This window comes from Bos indicus, chromosome 19, assembly GCF_029378745.1.
Source record: "Bos indicus isolate NIAB-ARS_2022 breed Sahiwal x Tharparkar chromosome 19, NIAB-ARS_B.indTharparkar_mat_pri_1.0, whole genome shotgun sequence".
Classification (NCBI taxonomy): Eukaryota; Metazoa; Chordata; class Mammalia; order Artiodactyla; family Bovidae; genus Bos; species Bos indicus.
The window spans coordinates 9450229-9477337 of record NC_091778.1 but is presented as its reverse complement, the minus strand read 5'-3'; the positions used below and the strand labels follow the sequence as shown (position 1 = coordinate 9477337).

General features: G+C 48.9%; 1 protein-coding gene across 15 annotated transcripts in view; it reads right to left on the bottom strand.

Moving 5' to 3' along the window:
- Positions 1–27109, bottom strand: part of MSI2 (musashi RNA binding protein 2) — a 406300-nt gene that overhangs the window by 282191 nt on the left and 97000 nt on the right. The window contains exon 1 of one of the 15 annotated variants that reach the window (XM_070774279.1): positions 21416–21628. The exons of 13 other annotated variants lie outside the window; for them this stretch is intronic. In XM_070774279.1, the coding sequence (XP_070630380.1) occupies positions 21416–21475 (60 nt within the window). In that variant the 5' untranslated portion in view covers positions 21476–21628. Of the gene's footprint in view, positions 1–15893; positions 16510–21415; positions 21629–27109 lie in introns of those variants that run through there. One more of the 15 variants, XM_070774284.1, reaches the window with a different exon arrangement.

The window sequence follows — 27109 nt, the reverse complement described above, 5'->3', positions numbered from 1 at the left end:
TTGCAAAAATCTCATCATAGGAATATGGCTGAGTCTTAACTGTCCCTTTATCAAAGCAATTTCTGAGCAGCTACTTGGAATGAAATCTTGTGGGAAGAGAAGAGTAATAGCAGGAACCACTGCGTTTGGTGGGTGGCAGGTGGGGGGCTGATATTTTAATCAGAGACAGGATATCTACAGGGACCTTGAAAATCATCAACACGGTTTTCTAGGTTTCAGCCTTTATTAGTAGGTTCCAGACCACCTCTGCAAGCCTGCCTCCCACTCTTTCTACATGCCTCGCGCCAGCCTCTCTTGGTGGCCACTGCCTGCACTTCCACACCCCCAGGCTTTCACTGAAGTTGCCCCCTCCCCCAGAAACCTCCCGCCACCTCCTTTTGCCCATCACCCTTCTCCAAACCCTCATGCCTCAGTCCAAATGTGTTTGCTCAAATGTTAACTTGGCTACTAGGCTTTCCTGCTGCTGCTGCTAAGTCACTTCAGTCGTGTCTGACTGTGCGACCCCATAGCCGGCAGCCCACCAGGCTCCCCCGTCCCTGGAATTCTCCAGGCAAGAACCCTGGAGTGGGTTGCCATTTCCTTCTCCAATGCATGAAAGTGAAGAGCGAAAGTGAAGTCGCTCAGTCCTGTCCGACCCCCAGCGACCCCATGGACTGCAGCCCTCCAGGCTCTTCCGTCCATAGGATTCTCCAGGCAAGAGCACTGGAGTGGGTTGCCGTTGCCTTCTCCTAGACCAACCTATTTAAAACTGGACGCCTACTCCACACCTAACCACTCCTGAGCCCTTCTTTCGTCTTATCATCTTCTAACAATTATGATTTACTTATGTTATGTATCATCTGTCTCCCTCCCACCAGAAAGGAGGCTTTGTGAGATCAGGAATTTTGTCTGTTTTCTTCACAGATATATTCCTAGTACCTGGGTCTAAGTGACAGTCAATAAATATTTGCTAAGTGAATGAACGAACATTCTAAAGCATTCCCCCGTCTCCCTTCAGACACCATAAACGATTCCTGTCTCTACACCCGCACAGGATGTAAACTGTTCCTGAACAGTGGCTTCCCATTATCACTACATATTTACCCATCATGTTCAAATTCCTCGCAGGAAAAGACCATGTTTATTCATCTTTGTATGCCCCAAAGCATTGGTGGTGCTCAAGTATATAAACCACCGAATCCAACTTAAAAATCAAACTGCATGAAAAATGGGCAAAGAACACACAGCTAATATAACTCCACACCTCAGTGATTCCTGTTTCCTTCAGCAGTACTTACGAGGCTTGTTTTGCATGCAGAGCACAGTCCTAGGGTTTCTGAAAATACAGATAAACAACCACACATGTGCAACGTCCAACACGACAGCCACTAGCCACATGTGGTTACTTACACTTAAATTATTTGTCATTAACAATTCAGCTGCTCGAGCTCCATTTCAAATGCTCAGGGGCCATACGCATCGGACGGCACGGAATGTATATTTCATTGTACAAAGTTCTACAGGACAGCAGTGACATATATAGTCCTGTCCTCAGTGTCTAAACCTCCAGCAGAGCACACGGGACCGGTCCAAGAAGGACCCGGGAAATGACATGTCAACAATCATAAAGCAACCAGTGGAGGGTCACGGAGGGAAACGTGAGAGCTGATACTGCTCGAAAAAAAGGAAGACGTGAGAGAGGCTCCAAGACAGGGGAAGAGACGTGTGAGAGGACCCTCTAAAATGAGTGGGGGTTTCTAGGCAATGGAAAGGGAGGTCATTCCAGAAGCCTGGAGAGGGAGGGCCCACACACAGAGGAGCTCAGGGGCACCCTCCCCAGAGCAGAGATGCTTGGGGACCTGAGTGACTTCAGCAGGAACAGTGAGGCTGGACTTCTCGCTCCGGAATTCCAGAGGACAGGTCCAGACACCCCTGGGCAGTGGGGAGCAGGATGCATGTAAATGTGGATCAGAGATGGGCCGCCGGAGAGAAGCCACACAAAACCAGATGAGAGGTCCTGACGGACGATGGCAGCCCAAACAGAGATGCAGGACAGACACGGGGCCGCAGCACACAGGTGATGAGGCTCCCAGTGATCCCACGGGAGATGGAACACTCAAAGGATTTGGGGAGCTCACAGGAGCAGAGTTCCTCTGAGATTTACACAACTGGAAGGCCAAGCCCACATCTGCTCGGAGTTTGGGGCTGGAGGGCTCAGGGACTAACCAACACGCAGGTCTGGGCAGCTCGGCCTCAGAAACCACGGCTGTGAAACCCGGGGTCTGTGCTCTGTCCAAGTTCAGCAGGCCAGCTTTCCCGGTCCCTCCCGGACCCCCCACTGTGGGGTCAAGATGCATTCATGTGCCCCCTGGGGCTCAGCGAGAAACAGGTGCTTAACACGCGGGACACAGCCTGGGGCGCCACAGAGCCTCAGTGCATCCTGGCAAACAGCTCGCAATAAAGGCAGGGGGAGGGCTGGGATGGAAAAGTCAACGTGGTGTTTCCCAGGGTCCCTCCTCCTCCCACCCCCACCCCCGCCACAGGCACCTTTGTGACAACCGGCTTCTACCTCCAATTAGCCTATTTTCAGCGGCCAAGACCCAGTACGCGAGGCCCTCTATTCAAGGGCCTTTTATCTAGCAGGCACATACTCGACAAAAAAGAGAAAGGGAAGGATTTCTAAAGTGGTCAGGCCAAAAAAACTAAGAGGATTGGGGGGGGGGGGTGCTGTACTCAAGAACAAAGAAAATTCTGGAACCCTCCTGAAAGGATTCTGTTGGCCTCTTGCTATTAAGCAATCAAGAGCTGACAGAGCTGGGGACATGCAGCGGCTGAGGGGTGCAAGGGGCCGGGGTCCACGCTGGGGGGCCACCTGCCCCACAGCCAGCGCCCTTCCTCCGCCCCTTATCGCCAGCCTGCAGGACGGGCAGGGTGGCGGGGAGCCGTAAAAGGAGGCAGAAACCCACCCGAGGAACAACTTCCTGACAGGCCGACAGCTGACATTCTAAGTGCACACAGGATGTGCCAAGAAATTATCAGGCCTGGCTTTTCTCTCCCTGATAGATGACAAAGCAGGAGAAGGGGGAAAAAAAGCAGAACAAGAAAAATGCAAGAAAACGAAGAAACAACCGCAGCCACACACATCTCATAAATCACGACTTTTATTGAAAGTTTCGCCACATAATAGCAACAGTCAAATTGAATAAAGATACCCTTCCGTAAAGTAACAGGGAGAGACTACAGACATCTCCCCCAGCCCAGGGTGCCTGGGAGGGAAAGCTGGAACTCTGAGACAGAAAAAGCCTGGGGAAAGGAAGATTCAGCAGAAGAGACGGGCAGTGGGTTTTCTCCAGTACTCCCCAGACACGGGCACCCAGGCGCTGGGAGACACGTGGGGTCAACGTGGCAGGGAGGGGAGCAAGCGCCCGGGTGAGGCCGTCACAGCTTTGCTCTGAAGGGTGTGGCGGTGGGTACCTCTGATGAGGGGCTCAAGTGAAAGCAGGACGTGGGCTGGGTCTGCAGGAAACACGAGATGGATGGGCAGAAGAGAGGCATCCGCGGTTCAGACCCCGGGAGGAGCGTCAGGCTGTGGGGATGGATAACCTGTGCAACCAGCCCAGCTGCTCGCCTGGCACCATAGTGAGCAGAGACAGAAGAAGCTGCTTCGGCTCCTCTCTCAGGGCCCCTGCTCCCGGTCTGTCTCAGAGCCAGGGCGAGCGGCTTCAGCTGGAGCAAGGAAGGCTGATCCCTCCAGAACCTTCTCCCCAAGTCACCCAGCCTCAAAGCGCGACGCCTCTGCCCTTGAACTGGGAATGGAACTAAGATGTCCCTCCAGCATCCCAGCCTTCGAGGGGGCAGGAGGGACAGGATGGGGGGTCTTTATCTCTTATCCAGCCTCTTAGCCCTGTTCATCTCAACTAATGAGCTTCGTGGGCGTTTCTAAGTGATGGTGAGCAGGCAAAGAAATGAATGTATTTCTTTCCAGATTCTGCTGCTTGCAGAATCCAGAGAAAACAGATAAGTGGGCAAACAGATTTTGCAGGCCTTGTGGTGAGTCAACCACCATCACGGGGCACGTGGCCACCGAGATGAAAGGAAGCCCTGGGTGCAGCGAGCCTTCTGCACACACGGCTGAGCTGTCTGGGCCCTGCTCACCGGCCAGACCCCAGATGCCCTGCTCTTTCCCTATTTCCTGATTGGACACCTGATTCCAACTCAGGAGCCAGCCCCAGCGACGATGTAACACCCGAGGGTGATGTAGCAGGAAGGGCCCCAGAGAACTGGACATTCGACTCCAAGCCGAGTTAACGATCACCAGACGAGTGATCCCTGCAGTCAGCCGGGCTCCACTCCTTCCTTGCAGACTCCATCCCAAGCACCTCAAAAAAGCACCCCAAGCCCCCAGAATGACCATGTCCTCCCACCACCACCACCACCGAGTACAGGTGGAATTTCATCCACATGGAGCTTCTAGCAGCAAACACGTCATCAGGCAACAGGCAGAAATCCTTGGTTGTGGAAAGCTCCAGGGAGGCCACATTTGCCCCCAAAGATTAAGACACTGTTTCTGAAATGTTAATGTTTAACCAGTCAGCGACTCACCAACAGCCCACTCCTCAAAGGGGTTAGGAAGACAAAGAAGGGCCTCAGAGTTTTTATTTCTGTTGTCTAAAACTTAAGGAGAATTAAAAATCAAAAACTTACTCTTTTCCATTATGGTTGATCATAAGATATTGAACACAGCTCCAGGGGCTCTACAGTAGGACCTTGTTGTTTAACGATTCCCTATACACCAAGATAATCGAGTCACTGTGCTGTGCAGCGGTAATTAATACAACATTGTAATTCAACAACAAAAATTTTAAAAAATCACAAACTACAGACTAGAACACCCATGACTTCACCTAACAGAAGTTCCTCCAACGCCACAACACCGGGTCACGGGGATGTCAAGATCTCGCTCTCCTACTCTGGAGGCTTTTCCAGTGACTCTGTACAGAGGGTTGGCAGGCGGACAAGCGCTGTCGTGGAGTGGGGTGCTGTGCTATGCAGTGTCGAAGGAGGGACACAAGGTTTCAGAACGTTTGCTGAAGTGAACTGTACCAACAGTGAAACTTTACGGGCAACCAAGTGTAGGCGGACTCTGGCATGACCTTGAGGAGAGGGCCTGTGACCTGGACCCAGCCCTGGATGGGGCGTCCAGCTCGCCACCTGCTGGTCGCCTGACCCCGAGCCAGGCACGTCAGCTCTCTGAGCCTTGGTTACCCCATCTGTGAAACGGAGCCACAGTCCTGGCATTTCACAGCACCGCTGCGAAGATCCAATCGGATGCCATGTGAGAGTGCCTCGTTCACCTGAAAAGGCACTGGAGGCGTCGGTCTCCGGGGCCTGCCCGGCGACCCACCCATCACTTGCACAAACATGTGATTTTTCTATCTCAACCCGTAATAGGACCTGACAGGAAACGGGAGCAGGAACTCTAATCCCTCATGGCGTCAATAGCCGATCACCTGAAAGGAGAAATCCTCTCCCAGGAAGATAAGGGAAACCACATCTCCTCTGGGTGAGCAGGCAGGTGAGCACATGTTGGCGGGCGGGCAGCTGTGCTCAGCCTGCGGCTCCAGGGTGGCTGGAGTTCAGGGCCGCGTGTGCCTCTGCCGGGGGCACGGGCACCGTTCAGAAACCAGGCCACCCACGTGGTGGGAAGAAGCAAGGAGACAGGAGCGCCTTCACCTCTGAATGCACCCACCAAGCGTGCCCTCCACCCGTGCCCCACGCTCGCGCGGCTGCTCGCCCAGGGGCCCCCACACACACGCACTCAGAGGGGCCTGAGCGCCCTTACTCTTGCTGGGCACGCCCGGAGCGCGCTGCCCTTGGGTCTCATGGACGCCTGATGCAGGAGGGCTGATGTTACATCATCCCATCTCCGTCATCATCAGTACATCAGCTGATATCCTGGGGCCCTCACTCTGCATTAGGCACTGTCATGAGCTTTTGACACATACTGATATGTCTATCTCTTACCACAACCCTATATGAAGGTGAAAGAGGAGAGTGAAAAGGCTGGCTTAAAAGTCAACATTCAAAAAACTAAGGTCATGACATCCGGTCCCATCACTTCATTGCAAATAGATAGGGAAACAACGGAAACAGTGAGAGACTTTATTTTTCTGGGCTCCAAAATCACTGCAGATGGTGATTACAGCCATGAAATTAAAAGATGCTTGCTCCTTGGAAGAAAAGCTATGACCAACCTAGATAGCATATTAAAAAGCAGGGACATTACTTTGCCAACAAGAGTTCATCTAGTCAAAGTTATGGTTTTTCCAGTAGTCATGTATGGATGCGAGAGTTGGACCATAACGAAGGCTGAATGCCAAAGAATTGATGCTTTTGAACTCCGGGACTGGAGAAGACTCTTCAGAGTCCCGTGGACTGCATGGAGATCAAACCAGTCAATCTTAAAGGAAACCAATCCTGAATATTCATTGGAAGGACCGACACTGAAGTTGAAGCTCCAATACTTTGGCCACCTGAGGCGAAGAACTAACTCATTGGAAAAGACCCTGATGCTGGGAAAGATTGAAGGCAGCAGGAGAAAGGGACAACAGAGAATGAGATGACTGGATGGCATCACTAAGTCAATGCACATGAGTTTGAGTAAGCTCCTGCAGACGGTGAAGGACAGGGAAGCCTGGCGTGCTGCAGTCTATGGGGTCACAAAGAGCTGGGCACATCTGAGCGACTGAACAACCACCACCCTATAAGGTGGGAACTATCAGTATCTCCGCTTTACAGATAAAAGAAACAGAGGCACAGAGATCCAGAGTAAAGGACAGAGCTAGACTATCCACCCAGAAATACAGTTCCAAGCCTACACCCAACCACTCATCCACACTGTATCCTCTGAATGGAATACATAGTATGTCTCATGATCTTTACCCAGAACACAATGCCTGGCCATCATTTCTAGTCAAGCACATGGCAAGTACTGGAAACAAACTCCAGGTCCAGACAATGGAAGAGGAGGCAGGGAAAGGGCTGAGAGTAGAGGATGAGGGAAAAAGCAAAGAAAGGAGGGAACAGGAGGAGGGGTGTCACATTCCAGCTGCGAGTCCTGGGATCAGGAATTTAGAACCGGGTTCCTGTTTAGGCAGGTGTCAAGGAGTGAGGAGTTCCCTCATGCCCCCAAGAGTGGGAGGCGGTAAAGGTCAGAAAAACAGGAACAGCAGCAGCCATGGCGAATGCCATGTACAGTGTGTGGACCATGAGACCAGATCCAGGCTAAGCATTTTATGTGCATTATTTCACTTAATCCTCCCCAGAGCTCTATCAACTCTGATTCATCACTACCCTCACTGTGCATCGGAGGAATCTGAGGCTTCAGGATGTTAAATCACTTACCCCAAATGAGATACCTACCAGAGCTGAAACTACCCAGCCTTGTCCAAAAAACAGTATCTATACGACTTTGCCCTAATCACATGGTGCCCACTGTCCTCCGGCCACATGTGTGGATGAACAGAGCGTGGGATGTCTTTAATACCAAGCCATGCATCCTTAGCATACACAAAGCAAGGAGGGCTCATGTTCGGGAGGTGAGAAGGACAAAGAGAAAATTGAAGACAACGGGTGACCAGGTGCCATTCCAGATAAGAAGCCTGGACATAAGATGCATCCACGGTCACCCAAGGAAAGGCCAACTCAAGGGATGATGGCCCCACGTTTGCTTGATGGCTCTCAAGTCCTTGTCAAAAGCACTTGGACTGGGAACAATTACCAAAAATGAAGACACCCCCGCCGGCCACCCCGCATAGCCCCAGGCCCTTCATGGTAGCTCAGCTGGTAAAGAATCTGCCTGAAATGCAAGAGATGCCAGTTTGTGATTCCTGGGTCGGGGAGATCCACTGGAGAAGGGATAGGCCATCCACTCCAGTATTTTTGGGCTTCCCTGGTGGTTCAGCTGGTAAAGAATCTGCCTGCAATGTGGGAGTCCTGGGTTTGATCCCTGGGTTGGCAAGATTCCCCTGGAGAAGGGAAAGGCTAGCCACTCCAGTATTCTTGCCTGGAGAATTCCATGGTCCACAGGGTCGCAAAGAGTAGGACACCACTGAGCGACTTTCACTTTCACCGGGCCTCAGTTTTCTCATCCATAAATTGGGAAGCTGAAACCAGACGACCTCCAAGGTCTATAACAAGCCTAATACATTGGGTGGTTCGAAATCCGAGTGCCCTTTACTTTCATATTCTGAAGTTATTTTTGCAATCAGTAAGATCAACGCTCCTCAGTAAGGAGGGGGAAAAAGTCCTTATTCTTAGTAGTGTGGAGGCTTCCAAATCATACTCTGAGATACAGGGTTCCAGGTCAAGAAACTCCACTTTCACCTGCAGCGGAACATTTCCTTTGAAGAACTGGGTGGTAGGGACAGCTGGGTAGGAGTGGGTGGATAGGGGTGGTGAATACTCCTTTATAGTCTGTCCTAGAGAGGAAAGTGGCAGATTTGGTTTCTGCATTGTTTATATTTTTTACAACAGAAAGTGTTCATCAATTCTTTGTATGATTAAACGAATGGAAAACAGGCAAAGGTTGCTTTCAAATTCTGTTTATCTGTACTATTTTACTCCCCAAAAAAGTAATGCGTCAGTATGTTGACCATGTTATGTCTGTACCCTGAGATTTCAGGAGATGTTTATTTTCGTTTTTATACTTCAGGACATTTTCCAAATTGGCCACATGTATTAACCTAGTAGGTGAAAAGGACAGTGAGGAGCCTCCCTGTTCTCTCCCCTGCCCACGCCTTTGCAGACGGCCCCTGGGAAGGGCTACTGCAAACGTTCTGATTCAGAGGGAAGCTATTTCCACCCTCAAACCTGGATAAATGTTAACTAAGTAAGACAGAAAGGTGAGGAGGTCAGCCTGCTGAAGATAAGCAAGTTGGTAAACAGACAGACCCCAAAGACAAAGCTGGGCCAAACTGCACTGAAGAAGAGCAAGTGCAAAAATACACTGAGTCCAAGCTGGGTTGAGAAACACTGGTCTTTTATTAAGCCTCACCCTGAAGAACAAATAAAAATGCTTGCTATAAACACATATTTAAAAAAAAAAAAAACTAGTTTAACTTCTAAAAATCACATTAAATCTCTCAAACTTCTGTTGAGGTTATAAAGTAGTTCCATTATCCTTGTAGGATCAATTAAGGTGAATGTGTATATTTTATAAGAAGAGTATATTGGCCAACCCAATATATATGCAAGTATATAAAATATGTTATGGGTATATTTAAAAGATTACATGTATAATTACTGTGCATGTGCCCATATATATCGTCTCTCTCAATGGGAATTCTCCAGCAGTTCAGGGGTCAGGAAGCAATGCTTTCACTGCCAGAGCCAGGGTTCAATCCCTGGTAGGGGAACTAAGATCCCATGTGGTGTCATAAAAAAAAAAAACATTCAAAGACTCTAACCCAAAAATTCCACAAGTAGGCACATGCTGTATGAAGGCAATCAGAGATGGTGGTAAGGGGGTCATATACAAGGATGCTCACTGCAGTGTTATTTGTAATTGTAATAAGTCATTAACAAGCTAAGCCTTCAACAATAGGCCTAAGTAAAATAAACTGTATGTGTAAATCACAATACCATGGAAACAGTAAAAACCATGCCATAAAAAAAAAAGTAAATTACAAAAGGAAAATAATCATGATACAGTTATTAAATCCGATGCTGCTGCTACTGCTGCTAAGTCACTTCAGTCGTGTCCGACTCTGTGCGACCCCATAGACGGCAGCCCACCAGGCTCCCCCGTCCCTGGGATTCTCCAGGCAAGAACACTGGAGTGGGTTGCCATTTCCTTCTCCAATGCATGAGAGAGAAAAGTGAAAGTGAAGTCGCTCAGTCGTGTCCGACTCTTCACGACCCTAAAGACTGCAGCCCACCAGGCTCCTCTGTCCATGGGATTTGCCAGGCAAGAGTACTGAAGTGGGGTGCCATCGCCTTCTCCGATTACATCAGATGAGTGAACAACACGTGAGGGTGGACGTTTTCCCTTTTTTGCTTTTTCGCCATGAAAAGAAAACGAAAGCAAACACACCAAAATGTTAACAATGGTCAGCCCCACGTGGTCAACGGCAGAGGTAAGGAGATTCTCCCTTAGTTCCTGTGGTCTTCCACACTATTCCCAAGTTCTGTAATTGGAGGAACAGGGCAGAAGCAGTAATAAATGTTCTAAACAAACAAATTGACCAAGTCTCTCCTTTCTGTAAACGCCCAAGCTGGAGTCAAAAGCGGTTTTTAAAAATCACAGACCAATCTTGTAATTTCACTCTACCAACTGCCTGAATGGAACAAACGTTACTCATCTGCCATGTTTGTGGCTAGGGTGGTGTTTTATGCTGCTTTTTCATTAATTAATTTGAGTCACAAGCATTTGAAATGAGACTGTTTTATGGAGTTGAAATTTACATTTATCTCCCTTTTTAAAGCCCATTTAGCAAATTAACAAGAAAGGAGCAACACCCAGGAAGTTACTGCGCCCACTCCCATGTGTCACATATAAAACAGCATCTGCAGAAGCCGCCGTGAGGGTCAGGGAGATTGTCTGGTGAAGAACCTGGTGGGAGGGCACTCTCTGCAATAGTGAAACACTATTAATATCCTTAAAGTCAGGCTGCTTGGGGACTCTGACACAGAGCTGCTTAACCCTTAGTGAGGCCACATCTGAGCTCTCCACATAAGGCTCCCTGGGACTGGGTGTGGATCCAGCATCTCTGTGTTAAAGGTCCGTAACGTTCCCAGCATGATCCAAGATAAGTTCAAGTTAGAAACACAGTTCACAGAAGGGAAATCAATGCAGCTGGCTGCTGATGAGTTGTAGCTATAATCAAAGTGTATTCAGCAGGGTCTCCCTCTACTTAAAACAAACGTACCAGAAACAGCTGGTGGCCAACTGGTCCTCCCAGAGGTTTCACTGCAGAGCAGACTTGTCTTAGCGCCAAATCCTGACAACACCCAGCCCAGTGCCTTTGGACAGAAAGGAGCAACGGAGGCAGGGGGTGGGACACTAGCCTTGAGTCAAACATCGGAAGCCAAAAGGATTTTAAAAGGGGGACCTTTCTCCCCTAGGCTCTTTCCTGGTGGCCCAGATGGTAAAGAATCTGCCTGCAGTGCAGGAAACCCAGGTTCGATCCCTGGGTCAGGGAGATGCCCTGGAAAAGGGACTAGCAGCCCACTCCAGTAGTCTTGCCTGGAGAATTCCATGGACAGAGAGCCTTGCGAGCTGTAGTCCATGGGGTTGCAAAGAGATGGACACAACTGAGTGACTAGCACTTCATTTTCTCCCAAGGACTCTGTTTTATTGCAAAACTTCTGTTTGGAAAGATGTATGTAATCCACCGCCTACCTGATTCAAGCTGTCCTTCTCCACAATCTATCTGAATTTGTGAAGTCTGCCAACATGTTTAAGATGCTTCAACGAAGAATGAAAATGGCAGCAACAATAATGACCTTGGATGCCAAGGCAGGCCCTAACAGGAAAGGGCACACAGATTTCCCTTCTTCCAATGGCGGCTTTCACCGCTACCCCAACTGAGAGCTTGAAATTAACTCCCTTGGTTAATAATTCAAACCCATGGGCTGGGCAAGTTTTAATGTCTCAATGTTGGTTCACAATTAACCCAGCAACCGTGTTTTAAAGGTGTTTGATTTTTAATTAGTCTATTGATTCACCAGTCTGGTTAACGATACTTTATTCTGTGCTTTTATTCGGTTGTCTACTCTTACACAGAAAGAATGGCGGTTACTCAGGTTCTGCTGTCCTCTGCACACCTCCAGACTAGGGCCCCTGCCCTCCCCAGGGACACAGGGTACATAAGAACAGGAGACAGAAAGCCTGAAAAAGCCCGGATTCTGTGTGGCCTTGGGCAAGTTACAAGAACCTGTCTGTGCCTCTGTTTCTTCATCTACAAAATGGGACGGCAGCATTTACAGGACCAGAGTGACCATCTAGTGAGATGACCCATAGAAACCCCTCAGATCAGCGTCTGACACAGAGTAAGCCCCCAGAGCCTTGGGCCCCTTTTTTTCCCCTTTCTTGGTTATTCAGAAACTGTCTAAATTGTTAATCTGAACATTTTAACATCTTCCTTTGCAAAACCAAGAGCAGCTGAGAAGGTGGCATGCCCCATGGAAAACTTTCTAAGAACAAAATTGGAATGAATTATTCATCAATAGGAGAGTCCTCTGCAATGGCAGATTTAGGCCTGTTTATTAAATAAGTTTGTCCTGCATGCTTTGCTCCCAGGGGAACAGACAGGCTCGGAGACAACAAAGTCCTTCTCAGCGTCACACAGCTCAGCAGTCAGAGGCAAACAGGTCTCAAAGCCCGTGGTCCCTGAACTATGTGCAACTGACAGCCCCGCTCGTGACACGCTGTTCACATCTGTGTCTCCACCGGAGGCTGGTGGGCAAGGTGGGCAGGTAAGGCACGTGTCCAGTGATGCCTGCGGCAGCTCTATCACAGAACCAACTGTGTGGCGTGGCCTAGGCGTGCTGCAGGGGCAAAGTGGATGCCACTCCCAACAAAATGACTAAGAATGGGGCCTGGTTATTCCCACACCAGAAAGATAAAAAACAGGGCCACCCATCCGTGGCTCAAAAGCAGGCCTGAGAACTAGCTTTACAGTGATTTGATAAAGCTCACTGAGTGATTCTGAAATGGAGCCTCATTTGGCAGTCACTGGCAGACAAAACTCCACGGTGAAGCCAGTATGAAAATGTTTCTGCCCCACAGATGGATGAAGAAAGACCAACACGACATGATGTCAATATCCCAACCCCCTCAGACATGTTGTCCCTTCTTTCTAGAATGCCTTTCCTCTCTCTGTCTATCTGGAAAACTCCTATCCATCCTTCAAAACCCAGGTCCAAAGTCCAGGTAAGAAACCAACTCGCCCTGTTCTTAAAACAGTAAGGCCTTCCCTGACAATCCCCTGCCTGGCTCACTCACCAGCACCTGCCATCTGCCCCCAGAGTGGTGCCCATTCAGTACCTAGCACGTAACTTCCACTTGCCACTCATCTCCCGGTTTTCTCATTCTGCAGCTCTCAAACTTTTTAGTGTCAAAATACCTTTACACCCTTGAAAAGCAAGGATCACCCAAGCAGTTTTGTTTACGCATGTTGTATCCACTATCAAACTGTATTAGAAATTAAAACTGAGACACTTTTAAACGGGAACACACACATCCCCTTAGCCATCAGAACAGTGATGTCAACACAGACCGTGTGGCCTCCGGAAAATTCCACTGTACATTCACGGAAAGGATGAGAGTGAAAAAGACAAAGTCCTGGAATTATTATGGAAAAAGTTTTGACCACACAGACGCCTTGGAAGGATCTCAGAGATGTCCAGGTGTCCACAGTCGACAGTTTGAAAACCACTGTTCTAGGGCATTCACTCTTTTGCTGGTGAACTCTCTCAACCTCCCCCTCCCTGGAACCCTGCACAACCCACTGCAGCTCCCCGCATCGGAGGCAACCCTGCACCTGCCCCATCTCCCACCTGGCCTCCAGGACTCAGGACAACTGGAAGGGGTGGTCTGGCAGGTACCTGCATGCCCCTGGGCACAGGCCTCTACCACGGTCACCCTGACCCTCTCCCACAGAGAAGCTTCTCTGCAGATAAGCAACTTGGGATTATAAACACAATGTTTGTTTATAAAAGGCTGCTCCCTGGAGAACACAGGATACCTTTCAGGCAGGGATTTTAAACCTTCTGATCTGCTTTCCACCCATTCCCTGTAACAAGCCTCTGGGGAAGGACCCAGGAGCTGGGTCCCACGGTTCCTAGGTTACAGAAGCTCAGGCAGAGAAAGGGGCAATTCTGGTCAATGGGGCAGGTGGGTCACAGAACCGAAGGTCTCTCCACGGCCGTAGGCTCTGAATTCTCAGCCAAAACCAATCACCCCAGGGTGGCCAATCCTCCAAGAAAGGCCCCCAGAAAAATGCCCCAAACACTGTCTGCACCAGCCCGCCTGCCTGTTTCAACCACTCCCCCACCTCCACCTACTATACACACAGTATTTTCCACCAGCCGCCAGGTTTCTCGTTCTCTCTCTTCAAACAACTTAAAAAAAAAATCACGATTCAGGAAAACACACCCACGCATCTTGCTCACCGAGCTTGAAGCCATCCCCCCCACGTGGCTCTGCATCTACTCCACAACTGCCAGCAGAGGAGAAACAGATGCCTTTTTTTTAAACCAAACTGCTGCCTCATCCTCACCCTCCAAGGGCCCTACCTGGGCACGCGTCTGCCAGGCTAAGGCTGATATCACTATTTGAATACACACCAGAGCTTGGAAAACAAGCCAATAGCTCACAGGCTCCAAGGCAAACTTGGTCTGACAGACACAGCCCTGACGACTGCCAAGTCTGATTGACTGGTTGGATATATTTAGATACGGAGGAGGAGGGGGATAAAACACTGCTGTGCCACTGAACTCAAGAAGACTGTGTTGGTAACGACAGACTCGCAAATAAACAGCCAACAGCGATTCAGCTACATCATCTGGCCTCCCAGGCACAGAACCCTCTCTGTAAACTACAGGGAATTTCAAAAGCCACCCACGCTACTGCAAAAAAAAAGGCAATTAGAAAGGGTTCTGCCGCGGCAATCCCCACAATTATTCTTTGGAAACAAACAAACAAATAAATATAATCTGTTTCTCGGTTCTCTCCACCCCATCCCCACTTTCCCAGCCTAGGACAAATGGATTCTCGGAACCAAGAACCAGGCCAAGGTTACTCAGTTAAGCCTCGCACCCTATGCTTCTGCTTTTGCGAAGGTTCTGTTTAAAATGTGGTCCTCTCCACCAACCTGTGTGGAAATTAAAGTTAAGGTGTTTTTTTTTTTTTAATCTCTTTCTTTCAAAAGATGGAAACATTAGCGTAGGGGGTGGTAACAGTTATTCATTACAGACCAGTTCACCAGGTGGTTCACAGACCCTTGGGGGAAGAAGGGAAGGGGAAGGAGCAGAGAAGGATTTAGCTGGGGACTCCACCACAGAGACCAACCCTATTGGAGGGTTTGGACCTCAGGCAAATCTATTTACGCCCCATCAGTGTCAGTTTCCTGATCATAAAGTCAGGAAGATTAGCACCCATCACTGGGAGCATTTACTGAGACTCTACTAAGTGCCAGGTACCATAGAAAATGCTGACACCCATTCACAAATAAAAGTTACAACAAATGGGCTGGATGAGGCTCTGAACAGCACCAGGAACACTCACAGCACTCACTGCGTGGAGCTCACCTGCCACTCTGACCCTTCTGCTTGCCCAGCCCCAGCCTCTCTCGCCCCATTCCCTCCCTCCCGAGGCCTGCCTTCGGCTCTGGTAGCTCACTGAGCTTTTGAGCAGGCTCTTCTCCTGCTTTATCTCCTGACTTCCCTGGTGGCTCAGCGGTAAAGAATCTGCCTGCCAATGCAGAAGACGTGGGTTCGATCCCTGATCCAGGAAGATCCCCTGGAGAAGGAAATGGCAACCCACTCCAGTATTCTTGCCTGAAAAATCCCCATGGACAGAGGAGCCTGGCAGGCTACAGTCCATGGGGTTGCAAAGAGTCAGACACGACTGAGCGACTGAACAACATCCCCTCCTGACCTCTCTGACCTAACTCCATCCAAGCTAAGTCTCTCGGGGCTGCCTGCCAACAGATGCCCCTGTATTTTGCCTTCATGTCACCCTCTTTTCTTCCTCCACAGCACTTACCACAAATTGCACCAATGCACCTACTTGTGAGATTATTTTCATGTCTATCCCCCATGATTTCCTGTAGGCTCCATAGGGGCATCTTCTTCACTGCTGAACTCCCCCTTGGCACCTAGAAAAGCACTCGTAGATACCTGATACATACCTGTTAGTGGAATGAATGAATGAACGAATGAAATAATCACTTAATGGAGGTAACCCATGTACCCTTGAAGAAGGCCTCTCCTCCTCTAGAAACACGATTCCAGGAACTAGTCCCAAGGCACATAAAACCACTGAGCCTCAACGGTTTCATGAGCAAAATGAAGGGCTATAAACACGCAAGACCTTCAGACTTGTTTTTCAAGTCTCAACACAGGATATGTTTCTCTAAACACGGCTGCATCTTTAGGGGCAGTACATATTTTCTTATGAAATAAAAATAAGTTGGGTATCAACTCTTAACAGACAGGAAGTGCCACAAAGTCTTGAGAACAGAATTTTTTTTTTTTTTTTTCTGTAAGAATAAACAAACTGAGACTTTTGTTTTGGGCAAAACCCTGTGCTGTGAGGGATATAAGCCAGCAAAACTAAAAAGGAAAAAGAAAAAAAAGAAAGAAATAGCCCAAGCATCTCTGAGCAACACATCCGGGTTAGCAGAGCAGAAAGGATGTACAGGCCCAAGGAAATCCTACACTTTCTGTGCTTTAGGACAAGACTTGACCCCAAACGGGGGGGACTCTGGGCTCAGTGTGAAAGGAGCCAGAGGCTGTTCATGCCAAATAGTCAAGACCCAATCCTCCGGTTCCAGGGGTTCCAGAGTGGTGTTGGGGCCGGGGGTGGGGGGGAGGGGAGGATGCAGGGTTGAGGGAGGTGATGGTTATACTGTGGGTGGCACACGAGCTGAAATGTAAACCCATTAGAGAATCAGAGCCTTAATTTATCAATTAGACGCCATCTGTGGATTGTGTTCCTTGAAATAATTGTTGAATTTGACAATGCACTGCAGCTTTACAAAGTTTCTGCCATCCTTGATGCCGTTTAATTAAATTTCTGCACTTAACTTTGATTGCGCCGAAGCGCTGATGCCTTCCGCAGATTGAGCTCCTCGGCCACCTGTCGTGATGGAGCCAGTGCGGGGGCGGGGGGGGGGGGCGGGGGGGGATATGTATTTTCTTTGCTTTTTAAGCCTCGCCTCTTCTCGGTCCTCACCCGAAAGGAATCAAGTCTCCTGCTGCACAAGCAAGGAGACTGTGTCTCCAAACCTGGCCAGGAGAGCCTTCAGACCCCGCCACCTGCAGCCCTGGGTCTTTTATTGCGTCTCATGGAGAGATTCAACAAAACAGAATCCCAGACGGTTACTGAATGCAGAGAAGTGGCTTAAAATAGAACACAATAATTACCACCGAGAGCAGCCAAGCACATGGGTGGGGGCGGCTCCTGCTCCCCAGCTCCCCCGCTGGAAGGAAGATGCAGGTCAGCACAGGGAGGGACCCCCACCCCAGAGGGAGGCCTGGGACCTGGGGTCCTGGTTAATCTTGACTGATGAGCCTGGGCCATGCTATCCTGTCAAAGTACATCTGGAGGGCATCTGTACACCTGGCTGGTTTCAGGGAAATCATGACCCCCCCCCCCCCACCACCACAGAGGGCTTCCCTGCAGCCTTCATTCATTCATTTCCTTATTTATTTTTTGGTGGCAAAACACACACAACTTAAAACCACCATTCTGCTTTCTGTCTATGGATATGACTAGTCCAGGAACTTCATGTAACAGGGACCACACAGTATTTCTCCTTCTGGGCCTGGCTTATTTCACTCAGCATAATGTCCTCGAGGTTCACCCACATTATAGGAGGTGTGCGAATTTCCTTCATTTTTAAGGCCAAATACTATTCCATCGGATGTACACGCACATACTGTCCATCCATTCACCTGTCAGTAAACATCTGGGTTGTTTCTTCCTTCTAGCTATTGTGAACCATGCTGCTATGAACTTGGTGTATAAATATCTGTGCACATCCTTGCTTTCTGGTCTTTTTTTTTTTTTGAGTACATGAGCAGATGTGGGATTGCTGGATCATATAGTAGTTCTAGGCTTAATTTTTGGAGTCAATTCCACACTGTTTCTCATCATGGGTGCCCCGTTTTACAATCCCATCAGCATGCACAAGACCCTTCATTTCTAAATGGACACTTGACAACAGTAAGTCATGCACTGGGGTTGGACACGGCCTTCTCCAGATTGTTTTTTAAACTAAATATTCTGCAAGTGGCATTACACGAAGATGGACACTTTCGTGTGGATTTCTTCAAGGGAAAAAATCAGAGGGGTGGCATGTAAAGAAAGAAGAGAAGATGGAAAAGGCAAAGCTAACAGGTGTGAAAAATGAACTTGGCGCGTGGCTCGTCTAACTCAAAACCTCAAGTTCAAAAGATTTATGGACTAACACTTCAGAACCGTAAAATAAAATTCTCAGGAAAAGCAGTTGCAACAGTCAATGGATCATTACAACAGCCGCTTATACAAGCCATAAACTCACAGGGCAAAGGAACTGGGTCAGATATTAATTTCCACAAAGGGCAGGGTAACTGGAAACAAGTTACTTCACCATCTCCCTTCTCAGATCATCCAGGGAGCTTTCATCTCAAAAAAGCCCTAGGGTCCTCAATAGGGAATGAAGCCTGAGCACCTCCTACCACCACCAAACACAGGCAAATAACAACTTCCCCGTATAGTGTTCTATAACACTATTACAGAGTGAAATGGAAATTTACATTTAATGTAAATATCTGAGTCCAACTCTGCTGCTACAAACTGAAATTTGATTTCCACATTCACTCACTGAATATTGAAAGTCAACCTCACGTTGTTTACAAAGACCCTGTCACCCTTGGGTTCCATGCAGCTTCATGTGCTTCCACCAGCCCAGGTAGAAGCAAGAATTCGCTCAACTCCAGAAGGGAAAATCAGCACCACAGATCACCAAGGTATACCTATGCCCTTCCTAATAACCAATTACCCCAACACCAGAGAGAAATTCTGACTTCCCTAGGAGAGTTTATGCATTTTCTTACTGTTAGCAAAGATAATTTGCAGACTATCTAAGAAAGTGGAATTTCATTGGTTCCACCTTTGTAAAGCTGACTACAAAGTTGACCCTTGAATGACATGGGGGAGAGGGGTGCAGTCAAAATTCTGCGTATAACTCTACAACAGGATCTCCATCGACGCAGCTCCTCCATAGCTGAGGTTATGCACCCTCAGATTCAACAACCTCAGATCGTGCAGTACCCATGTACTGGAAAAAATCCACATAAAACTGGACCCGTGCAGTTCAAAACCATGTTGTTCAAGTGTCAACTGCACACAGTCTGCCTTCCAAATCCACAAATTCAACCATCGCGGGTCATATACTACATTTACCATCCTCAATTGGTTGAAGCCCTGGATGCAGAACCCAGGTCACAGGGCTGACTATAGGGCATGAGAATCCACGGATGTGGATACCCACGGCAGGTCCTGCAACCAACTCCCCAAAGACACAGATGGATGGCTAAATAGACTGACACAGGAGAGGGGTCTGATGTCAGGCCATGTGCTCCAATTTGGGGCTCAGAAAGTTTAACTGTTTAAAACATACACCCCACTCAGTTCAACTGAACTCCCTTTAAAAGGGAAGCAATATGGGAGATATTCAGGACCTCCCCACACACAGAGTTAATATTCCACTTGTTACAATCCATAGCAAATTTTATGGACAAGTTATAAACCATAGGAATTAAGCAGTTCACACAGAAATCCACATCTTCACCTTAGCCGAGCAACACCTTCACACCCCGTAATTAGCCTCTGCTGAATAAATATTAAGTCCTGTGGAGGTATAAAGGGTCGATTATACCATCAAACAAAGAAAAGGAAGACACTTGTCTTGGCCCTTGGTTCTTAAATTAACTTTTCATCAGGAACAAAATATTATATTCACTTCCCTTATATTCCAAAATTTGTCTTCTGTGGAAGCACAGTAAGATATATTAAAATTTTAATAGAACTGAGAAATCAGAGAAGAATCACTGCATGGGCATAAAGCTTAGTTCTAACATTTTCTCTCTGGGGGTTTGCAAGAACAGCCAGGGACAGCACTGATCTAAGTGCTACCAGATTAAATGAGTTGGGATCTGGCGGCCCTAACAGGCTGGGGGAGATTCAGGGACAGAGCAAGTCAGCTCTGAGGCTCCAGAGTGGGACTCGGGGCCCCTGGGCAGCTTTCCTCTCGTGACCCCCAAAGCACTACTGCTCGGCCCTGTTCTCCTCAGTGAAGCCAGACCCAGCAGGGAGAGCGGCCCTCCTAGCAATGAGAGCTGTTAGAAGAGAATTTGGGGAAAAGCAACATTTTAAACCAAGAGAGTTTTAATTGTTGTTTCCTGGGCCTCAAATCCCTTGGGAAGTCAGGCAAGGTAGACATCATACCGATACACAAATTAAAATATGTAACCACCGGCCTGATACAGCTGTCCTGCTCCTTCCCTAAACCCGGAAACCACTGTCCATGGGAGAGTCATGGCTGCCTCCCAGGGCTGCAGGGATCTGACTCCTGAAGCCCCATCCTAGCCAAACATGGGCCCAATCTCCAAACCTCTTCACTTGCTTCAAGTACCCGCTTCTTCAGAATGCATGGCCAAAGAACTTTCTGGAAAACCATGTCTATGGTTCTTCTGTCATACTGCACCCTGGGACACCCCCAAGGGGATTTCCTATGCAGTAAGGCAGAGGGCCAGGCTCCCCGAGCTGCCCCTAAGGAGTTTCCCAGAATACCCTAAGTGACAAATAGAAAGTGCTGAGTGGCAGTACACGGAGTGGGGAGCTGAGTGTGGGGGCGACAAGCTGGGGGGCGACTCGGTGAACAGTAATAAGGTAACGGAAAATGATATTCACGGCCAACGAGAGCAGAGCAAGTCAGTGACAGAGAACACGGCAGCAGGGGCCCCCCAGATTCACGGCCAACGAGAGCAGAGCAAGTCAGTGACAGAGAACACAGCAGCAGGGGCCCCCCAGGGCACAGCAGGGCTTCAGCACAAGGGGTTTCCCGGGGCGGGGCTCCAGAGCCAGGGGTGTCACCGGCCGCAGGTGGCACAGACAATTCCCCCACCCACCCTGCCTCAGCCTTTCTTGAGGGCTGACTCACACAGCCCTGGGGGAGATGAAGTACTGGGAGGCCCATTTAACAGATGAAGAAACTGAGGCTCAGGCAGGCAAGTCCCTGTTTAAAATTACTCAAGCTGCTAGCTAGATTCGGAGCCTCTGTCTTTGCGACTTAGAGGCCCACGCTCTTCATTACCAGCCCCTGCAGCTGGATTCATAACAACATTAAAATACCTACAGGGACTCAGAACAGAGATCCGTCACAATGGGTGTCAACAGCTTCTGACGGAGGCTCTCGGCAGAGTTTTCCCCACCTCCCACCAAAAGCAGCGGGATTAAAGGGTTCCGGGCAATGGGTAGGAAGAACAAGAGGGGCCACTGGGATGGTAGGACCCCCTGCTAAACCATCTGAAGAGCGGTCTTCTGCCCAGGTTCTGACTGACAGAGGCCCTGGGGGACTTTCGTAGGTGAAGACAGTTGCCTTCCAGCAACCAGTCTGGAGGAAAATGCCCAAAGGAGTCATTCTGAGTCTGTGCTTGCACTTACCTTTGGTCTTGGCTGAGGAAACTCGAGTGTTTGGAGGTTAAATGACTTGCCCAAGGTCATACGGCTGGTTAATGGCACAACTAGGATGCAAACTCATAATGCAACCAGCATCAAGCAGGCAGCATGGCGAAGGAGGCAGATGCAGTCCCAGCCTCCAGACGCTGACAGGCAGGCCTGACTCTGTACACAGATCTGTCTCAACACAGAACCCGGTTCCTGACTCCTAGGTAATGCTACCTTCCCGCTTTTGGAGAAGAGCGCATCAAACCTGCAAATGAGGATTCTGCAGCAGATATGCCTTCAATGGTTTGCACAGACCACTTCTAAATTCTGAAAGGGATCCTGGCCTTTACATTCTTATTCCAACACACACACGCAGAGGAAAACAAACACCCACATGCAGAGAACAAGCTCTAAGTTTTCAAGAAAAGGCAGACTGTCGCCGATGAGGCTCCAACTATAGACTCAAGTCATTAAACGTGTTCCCTGGCAAACACTTAAACCTAAACATCCCTGCAGCCTTTCGAAGAGCCAACTTCGGCTCCAGACTGGAATCCTCCTGGAGAAAAATGCCCAAAGGAGTCATTCTGGTTTTACAGGTACAACATGCTCTCCATAAAGAAAAAAAAAAAAGAAAAACCCATAAAGATGTTCTCTTCTTCCCTCTGACCTCAATTTTTCACTGATTTTTTCAGGGGCAAAGAGCTGCCATCATCCATCACTGAGAGCCTTGGAATCTCCTTTTGAAGCCAAGTCCACCAGGTTCTGGGCTCTTAGAACAGCAACTACCATCAGCTACCTCCTGCAGGGGGTCACATGGAAGCAATCAAGAAAGCAAGAAAACTGACCCCAGAGAGGAGATGGGGATGGACAAGAATCCTGACTGAGTTATCATGTCAGCCAAGGTCAAAGGTGTGTGTGTGTGTTAGTCGCTCAGTCTTGTCCGACTCTTGCGATCCCATGGACTATAGCCCGCCAGGCTCCTCTATCCATGAGATTCTCCGGGCAGGAACACCGGGGTGGGCTGCCATTTCCTATGCCAGGGAAGGTCAAAGGTAAGATCAAAAAAAAACACAGTCAAAAGAAACAGCAAAGTGCCTTTGGCTGATCCAAAATTTAAAAAAAAAATGTATTAATCTGGACAGCAAGCATTTCTCCCTGAGCATTTTCTCTCCATGTTTGCTGATCAAACCTTTGTAAATGAGAGCACAACCCTCTTACTGGATAAAGAAAGACATACACAAAGCCCCTCAACTGAAAAATCTCGTCGGGCAGATCGTGATGTCACCTTTGCGTGAACAGGACGCGGCCACAAAGGGCTGGATGGGGAGCGGGTGGCACGGCTCCCACTGGCGTCATCGTGAATAAGGAAGCGGCAGCGCCTGCACCCAGCTCGCCCGGCCTGACCAGCATGCCGCCTGGGCACACCCCGCGGTGCCAGGGAAGGACAGGGTCTGGGGCTGAGCGGGAGCATGGAGGTGCTCTGGTGACTCCAGGGGGCTCCACCCTGCTCTGAACCTGAAGTCCTTCACCAGCCCCACCTCGGCCACCCATTCCCTGATGCATCTCCCACCCGAGGCAGCCTCGATCCTGGTGGTCTCGGAGGGTCCTGGAGGTACAAACCCCCCTGAAGCCGTCACTCGGGACCCCAGACGTTCAGGACTCCCAGGAGGCACTGGGAGTGTGCCCACCTGTGTCTGGGGGGCTTGGCCGCTCTAAGGGGCCACTCCTCTGCCAGGGAGCGAAGGGGGTCTCTGTGGCAGTGAACGAGGCCGTCTTTGGGGAGAAGGGTGCCCGGCCGGCTTTGTTTGCTCAGGAAGGCCTGAATCATTAGGGAGAGGGCAGCTCGGAGCGTATGGGGGGTGGGGGGAGGGCTCGAGCCAGCCTGGGGACAGGGCAGGGTCCTTACAGGGGCAGCTGGGCGGGAGGCGGCCACATCTCAGGGCTCCAAAATAACCACACCGATTTGCACACGAATAAGCAAACACAAAACCCCAAAGCGAGGACATTCAAAACCGAAAGCAGCTGGTAATCACCTGTTTCGGTTTTCTTTTTTTTTTTTTTCCTTAAATTAGCTGCAACGAAGAATTTTCAAACTCTCAAGTACAATACACAGCTTAACATTTTCATACACCTGTAAAACCACTAAGTTAAATCCCATTACAAAAGACTTCAGCTTATAAAGGAGCAGTTCAAATACAGTTCTTATCAAATACAAACAATGGAAAATGATTTCGGCAGGGAACATCAGTCACTGAAAATTAACATTTGAAAAAAAGTTTTTACATAAAAACCATCTGTGTATTGAGACCGTGCACTCGGCTAAACCACAGGCCTAATTAAGAAACTAGGAACTGAGGCGTTACAGAGTTGCATGAAGTTTTGTGTTTTCTTTCTTTCCCTTTTTGTTTTGAGTCTTGCTGAAATCTTATCAATACGGAACGTGTTGTCCTTTCTTCTCGGCAGATCTATAATGATGTCTATGTCATTGCTAAGGGTGCTTGCCACTGTCAGACAAAACACACTTGTCTTAATCTGGGGTGGTTCTCCCATGCCAACATCCCCACCCAAGGCTATCTGCTCAAAAAAAAAAAGCCCAGCCAAGGCATAAGAGTACCAAGAAGATAAAAACGAAAAAGTATGTTCACTGGAAAAGAAGTTACAGAAAGAGGAGAGAGCTGGTGTGTATAGGTAACAAGGTCCAGACTCGAAACAGAACATCTTTCTTCCCCTAGCTACTCTCTCTCCTGAGCAGAGGATTAAAAAGACCAACAGCTCTCCTCCAAATGGCACTGGGTGGGTAGCTTAGTGGACGCACACAGCAAATCGGTGGCACAAAGATAAGGAAACCAAGCCTCGGGAAGGTTAAGTGGCCCATCCTGGGTCACAGAGCTAGTTAGTAAGAGACAGACCAGCCTGGAAACCAGCCAGGCCCTGCCTGCCCCGCTGCTTCTCAAAACAGCACAGCCGGCACGAGGGAGGGGTTCCGGCCCAGCCGCGGGAACAAGAGAACCCCGTGGACTCAACAAGGGCAACCGAGAGCTGGCCGGTGACTGTACTTCTCAAGACCCTTGTGATTGGAGGGTAGAGACATAGGTTTCACATGGGTTTTACCATGCTCCCCAAGAGAGAGGTCCCAGGTAAAGAAAAATAGGGGAGACTAAAGGACAGGCCATTTGTGTCATAAACATACAGTATTTAGTCTGCTCAGCACCCCTATCTTTGGGGAGCCAACCCCCCCCCCTCACCCCATGTGGTTTTTTACTGGGACTGGTCCATCAGAGACTGGTCCAAGGACTGAGCCTAATCAAGTGACCCAAAGTGACATGCAGACGCTAAAAGAAAGCAGTAACATTTCCACTGGAGTTGCCAAGCTAACGTGCAAATCCAGGATCCCAAATGCCACCTTATCCAACTCAAGGGAAACAGTCATCTACAAAAGCAGCGAGTGAGGCTACCCACAGAGGAAAGGAAACGGGAGCAGTGAGGGCCGGGGCGGGTTGGGGCCTGATGTTATCACTCGGGCCCCAGAACCGCGCTGAAGCCCTGAAACTCCTGGACTCTGCAGCGACATGAGCCAATCAATTCCCTTTTCTCCTCGAGTTCCCCTAAGTGGGGGCATCTCACACCAAAAGGATGTCAACTTATGACATGTAAGACGTTAAATATGCACTGACCACAGACTCCACGTTTTTCAAACAATCTCTTATTTTCAGTGCTCAGTTTTGTGGCCCCACAAAACCACTTCCACTCCTGCCTTTTAGAGCTGACTCTCGACCCAGTGGCTGGAGTAACCTTCTTCAGCAGTTGATCGTGTTACATCATTCTCTGGCTCAAATACTCCCAGGGATGTCCTACCACAGACTCTTTATGACTTGAAGCTTCCTCTTATCTGGCCCCTGCCTCCCTCTGCAAACTCACGTCCCACCCCTTCCCCAGCACACGCACTCGCTTCCACTCACAACCTCGTTCCTGCCGCAAGACACTCACATTTGCTGTGGCCCCTCTCAACCAGGGCAGCGACCTGAATCACCTTGTTCACTTCCTCATCCCCAGCGCCAAGCCTCTCTGACACTATTTACTGAATAAATAAACAAAATGCCAGGATTACGGCATCCACACAACACCTCCAACAAGGACAGTGTGGCATCCTTGGCCGCTCCACATCCTCAGGCTTTTCACCCCAAAACGTAGATCATCAGAACTGCAGGTCCAACCCGGTCTCCTGTTTGTTTTAATACAATCTTTAAACTAAGCACGGTTTCTACACATGAACACTTTAAATGACTTGATAAAACAGTAACTTGGAACCCCAACTCAGTAATATGTTAACGCCTCCAAAAATATCCATTCTTCCCATTAGAAAACTTGTATGTATAAAAACTTATACTATTATATGTTGAATTTCATCAGTAAAAACATGATATATGTTTGTTTTCTCTCTTGTTATATAAGCCCTTACCTAATAGCCTCAATATTGCCTCTTGACCCACAAAGCCTAAAATATTTACCATCTGGCCCCTTTCTCCAAAAAGTTTGCCAACCCCCTGCTATAGACTCACCTTTTATCAAGGGGGGAAAAGAGTCAACAGGTCAGCCCAACTACAGCATCATTTAAGACTGATTGCTAAGGAGGAAACCAGACCAGGTTGCAAGTTGCTCTTAATGTCCTGGGACCCAGGGAAAAAAAATCAGATTAAGTCTCTGATTGACTGAAAACTCTTAAATACAAAGACCCCTGACAGGAAATAGATATTCTGGTTCAACACATGACCATATTCCTTCCCCACCGTCCATGTCCATGCACTCCCTCCCCCAATAAACAGCAAAGGAAATAACAGTCCACATTTTACTTTAGAGTCTTTCTCTGTTCTGAATTCCAGTATTCTTGGGGCTTGCCTCAGAATCTGCCTGCAATGCGGGAGATCTGGGTTCGATCCCTGGGTCGGGAAGATCCGCTGGAGAAGGGACAGGCTACCCACTCCAGTATTCTTGGGCTTCCCTGGTGGCTCAGCTGGTAGAGAATCAGCCTGCAATGCGGGAGACATGGGTTTGATCCCTGGGTTGGGAAGATCCCCTGGTGAGGGAAAGGCTACCCACCCCAGTATTCTGGCCTGGAGAAGTCCATGGATACAGTCCACGGGGTCGCCTAAGTCGGACACGACTGGGCGACTTTCACTTTCACTCCTGTTCCTAACCAGACTATGCACCTGTGCCCTGAGTCTGAGGACACAAACACACTTACAACAACCCAAGAAGACACAGCACTTCAGAACCACATCAAATCCATCAACAGGCCTCCATCCAACGTGGAAGGCACAGCCGCACCTGCTCCAACTCCACCCCACAGTTGGTCCACACGACTCGAAATCACAAGCAGCGGCAGGCAAGGCTGCAACCCACTCCCTTCTTGGCCCAGCGAAAGTACAGTAATGATCTGGGAAACACAGGATGCCACCTGAGTCGCCAGAATACAGAAGGGAAGAACGGCACGTGGACGAGAGCTGCCTGGGCAGAGATGGGCCAGTGGCTGGTGATATTCGCATCATAATTAAATGACTCAACTTGCCAGAAAAAAAAGGTGTCACAGTGGGAAATTCTCCATCTTGACTTTTCTTTCTGGCTTGCACAGAATAAAGTGGCAGAGCTGAGAACCAATTAATTTTTAAGCATTTCTTCAAAATTACAAGAGTC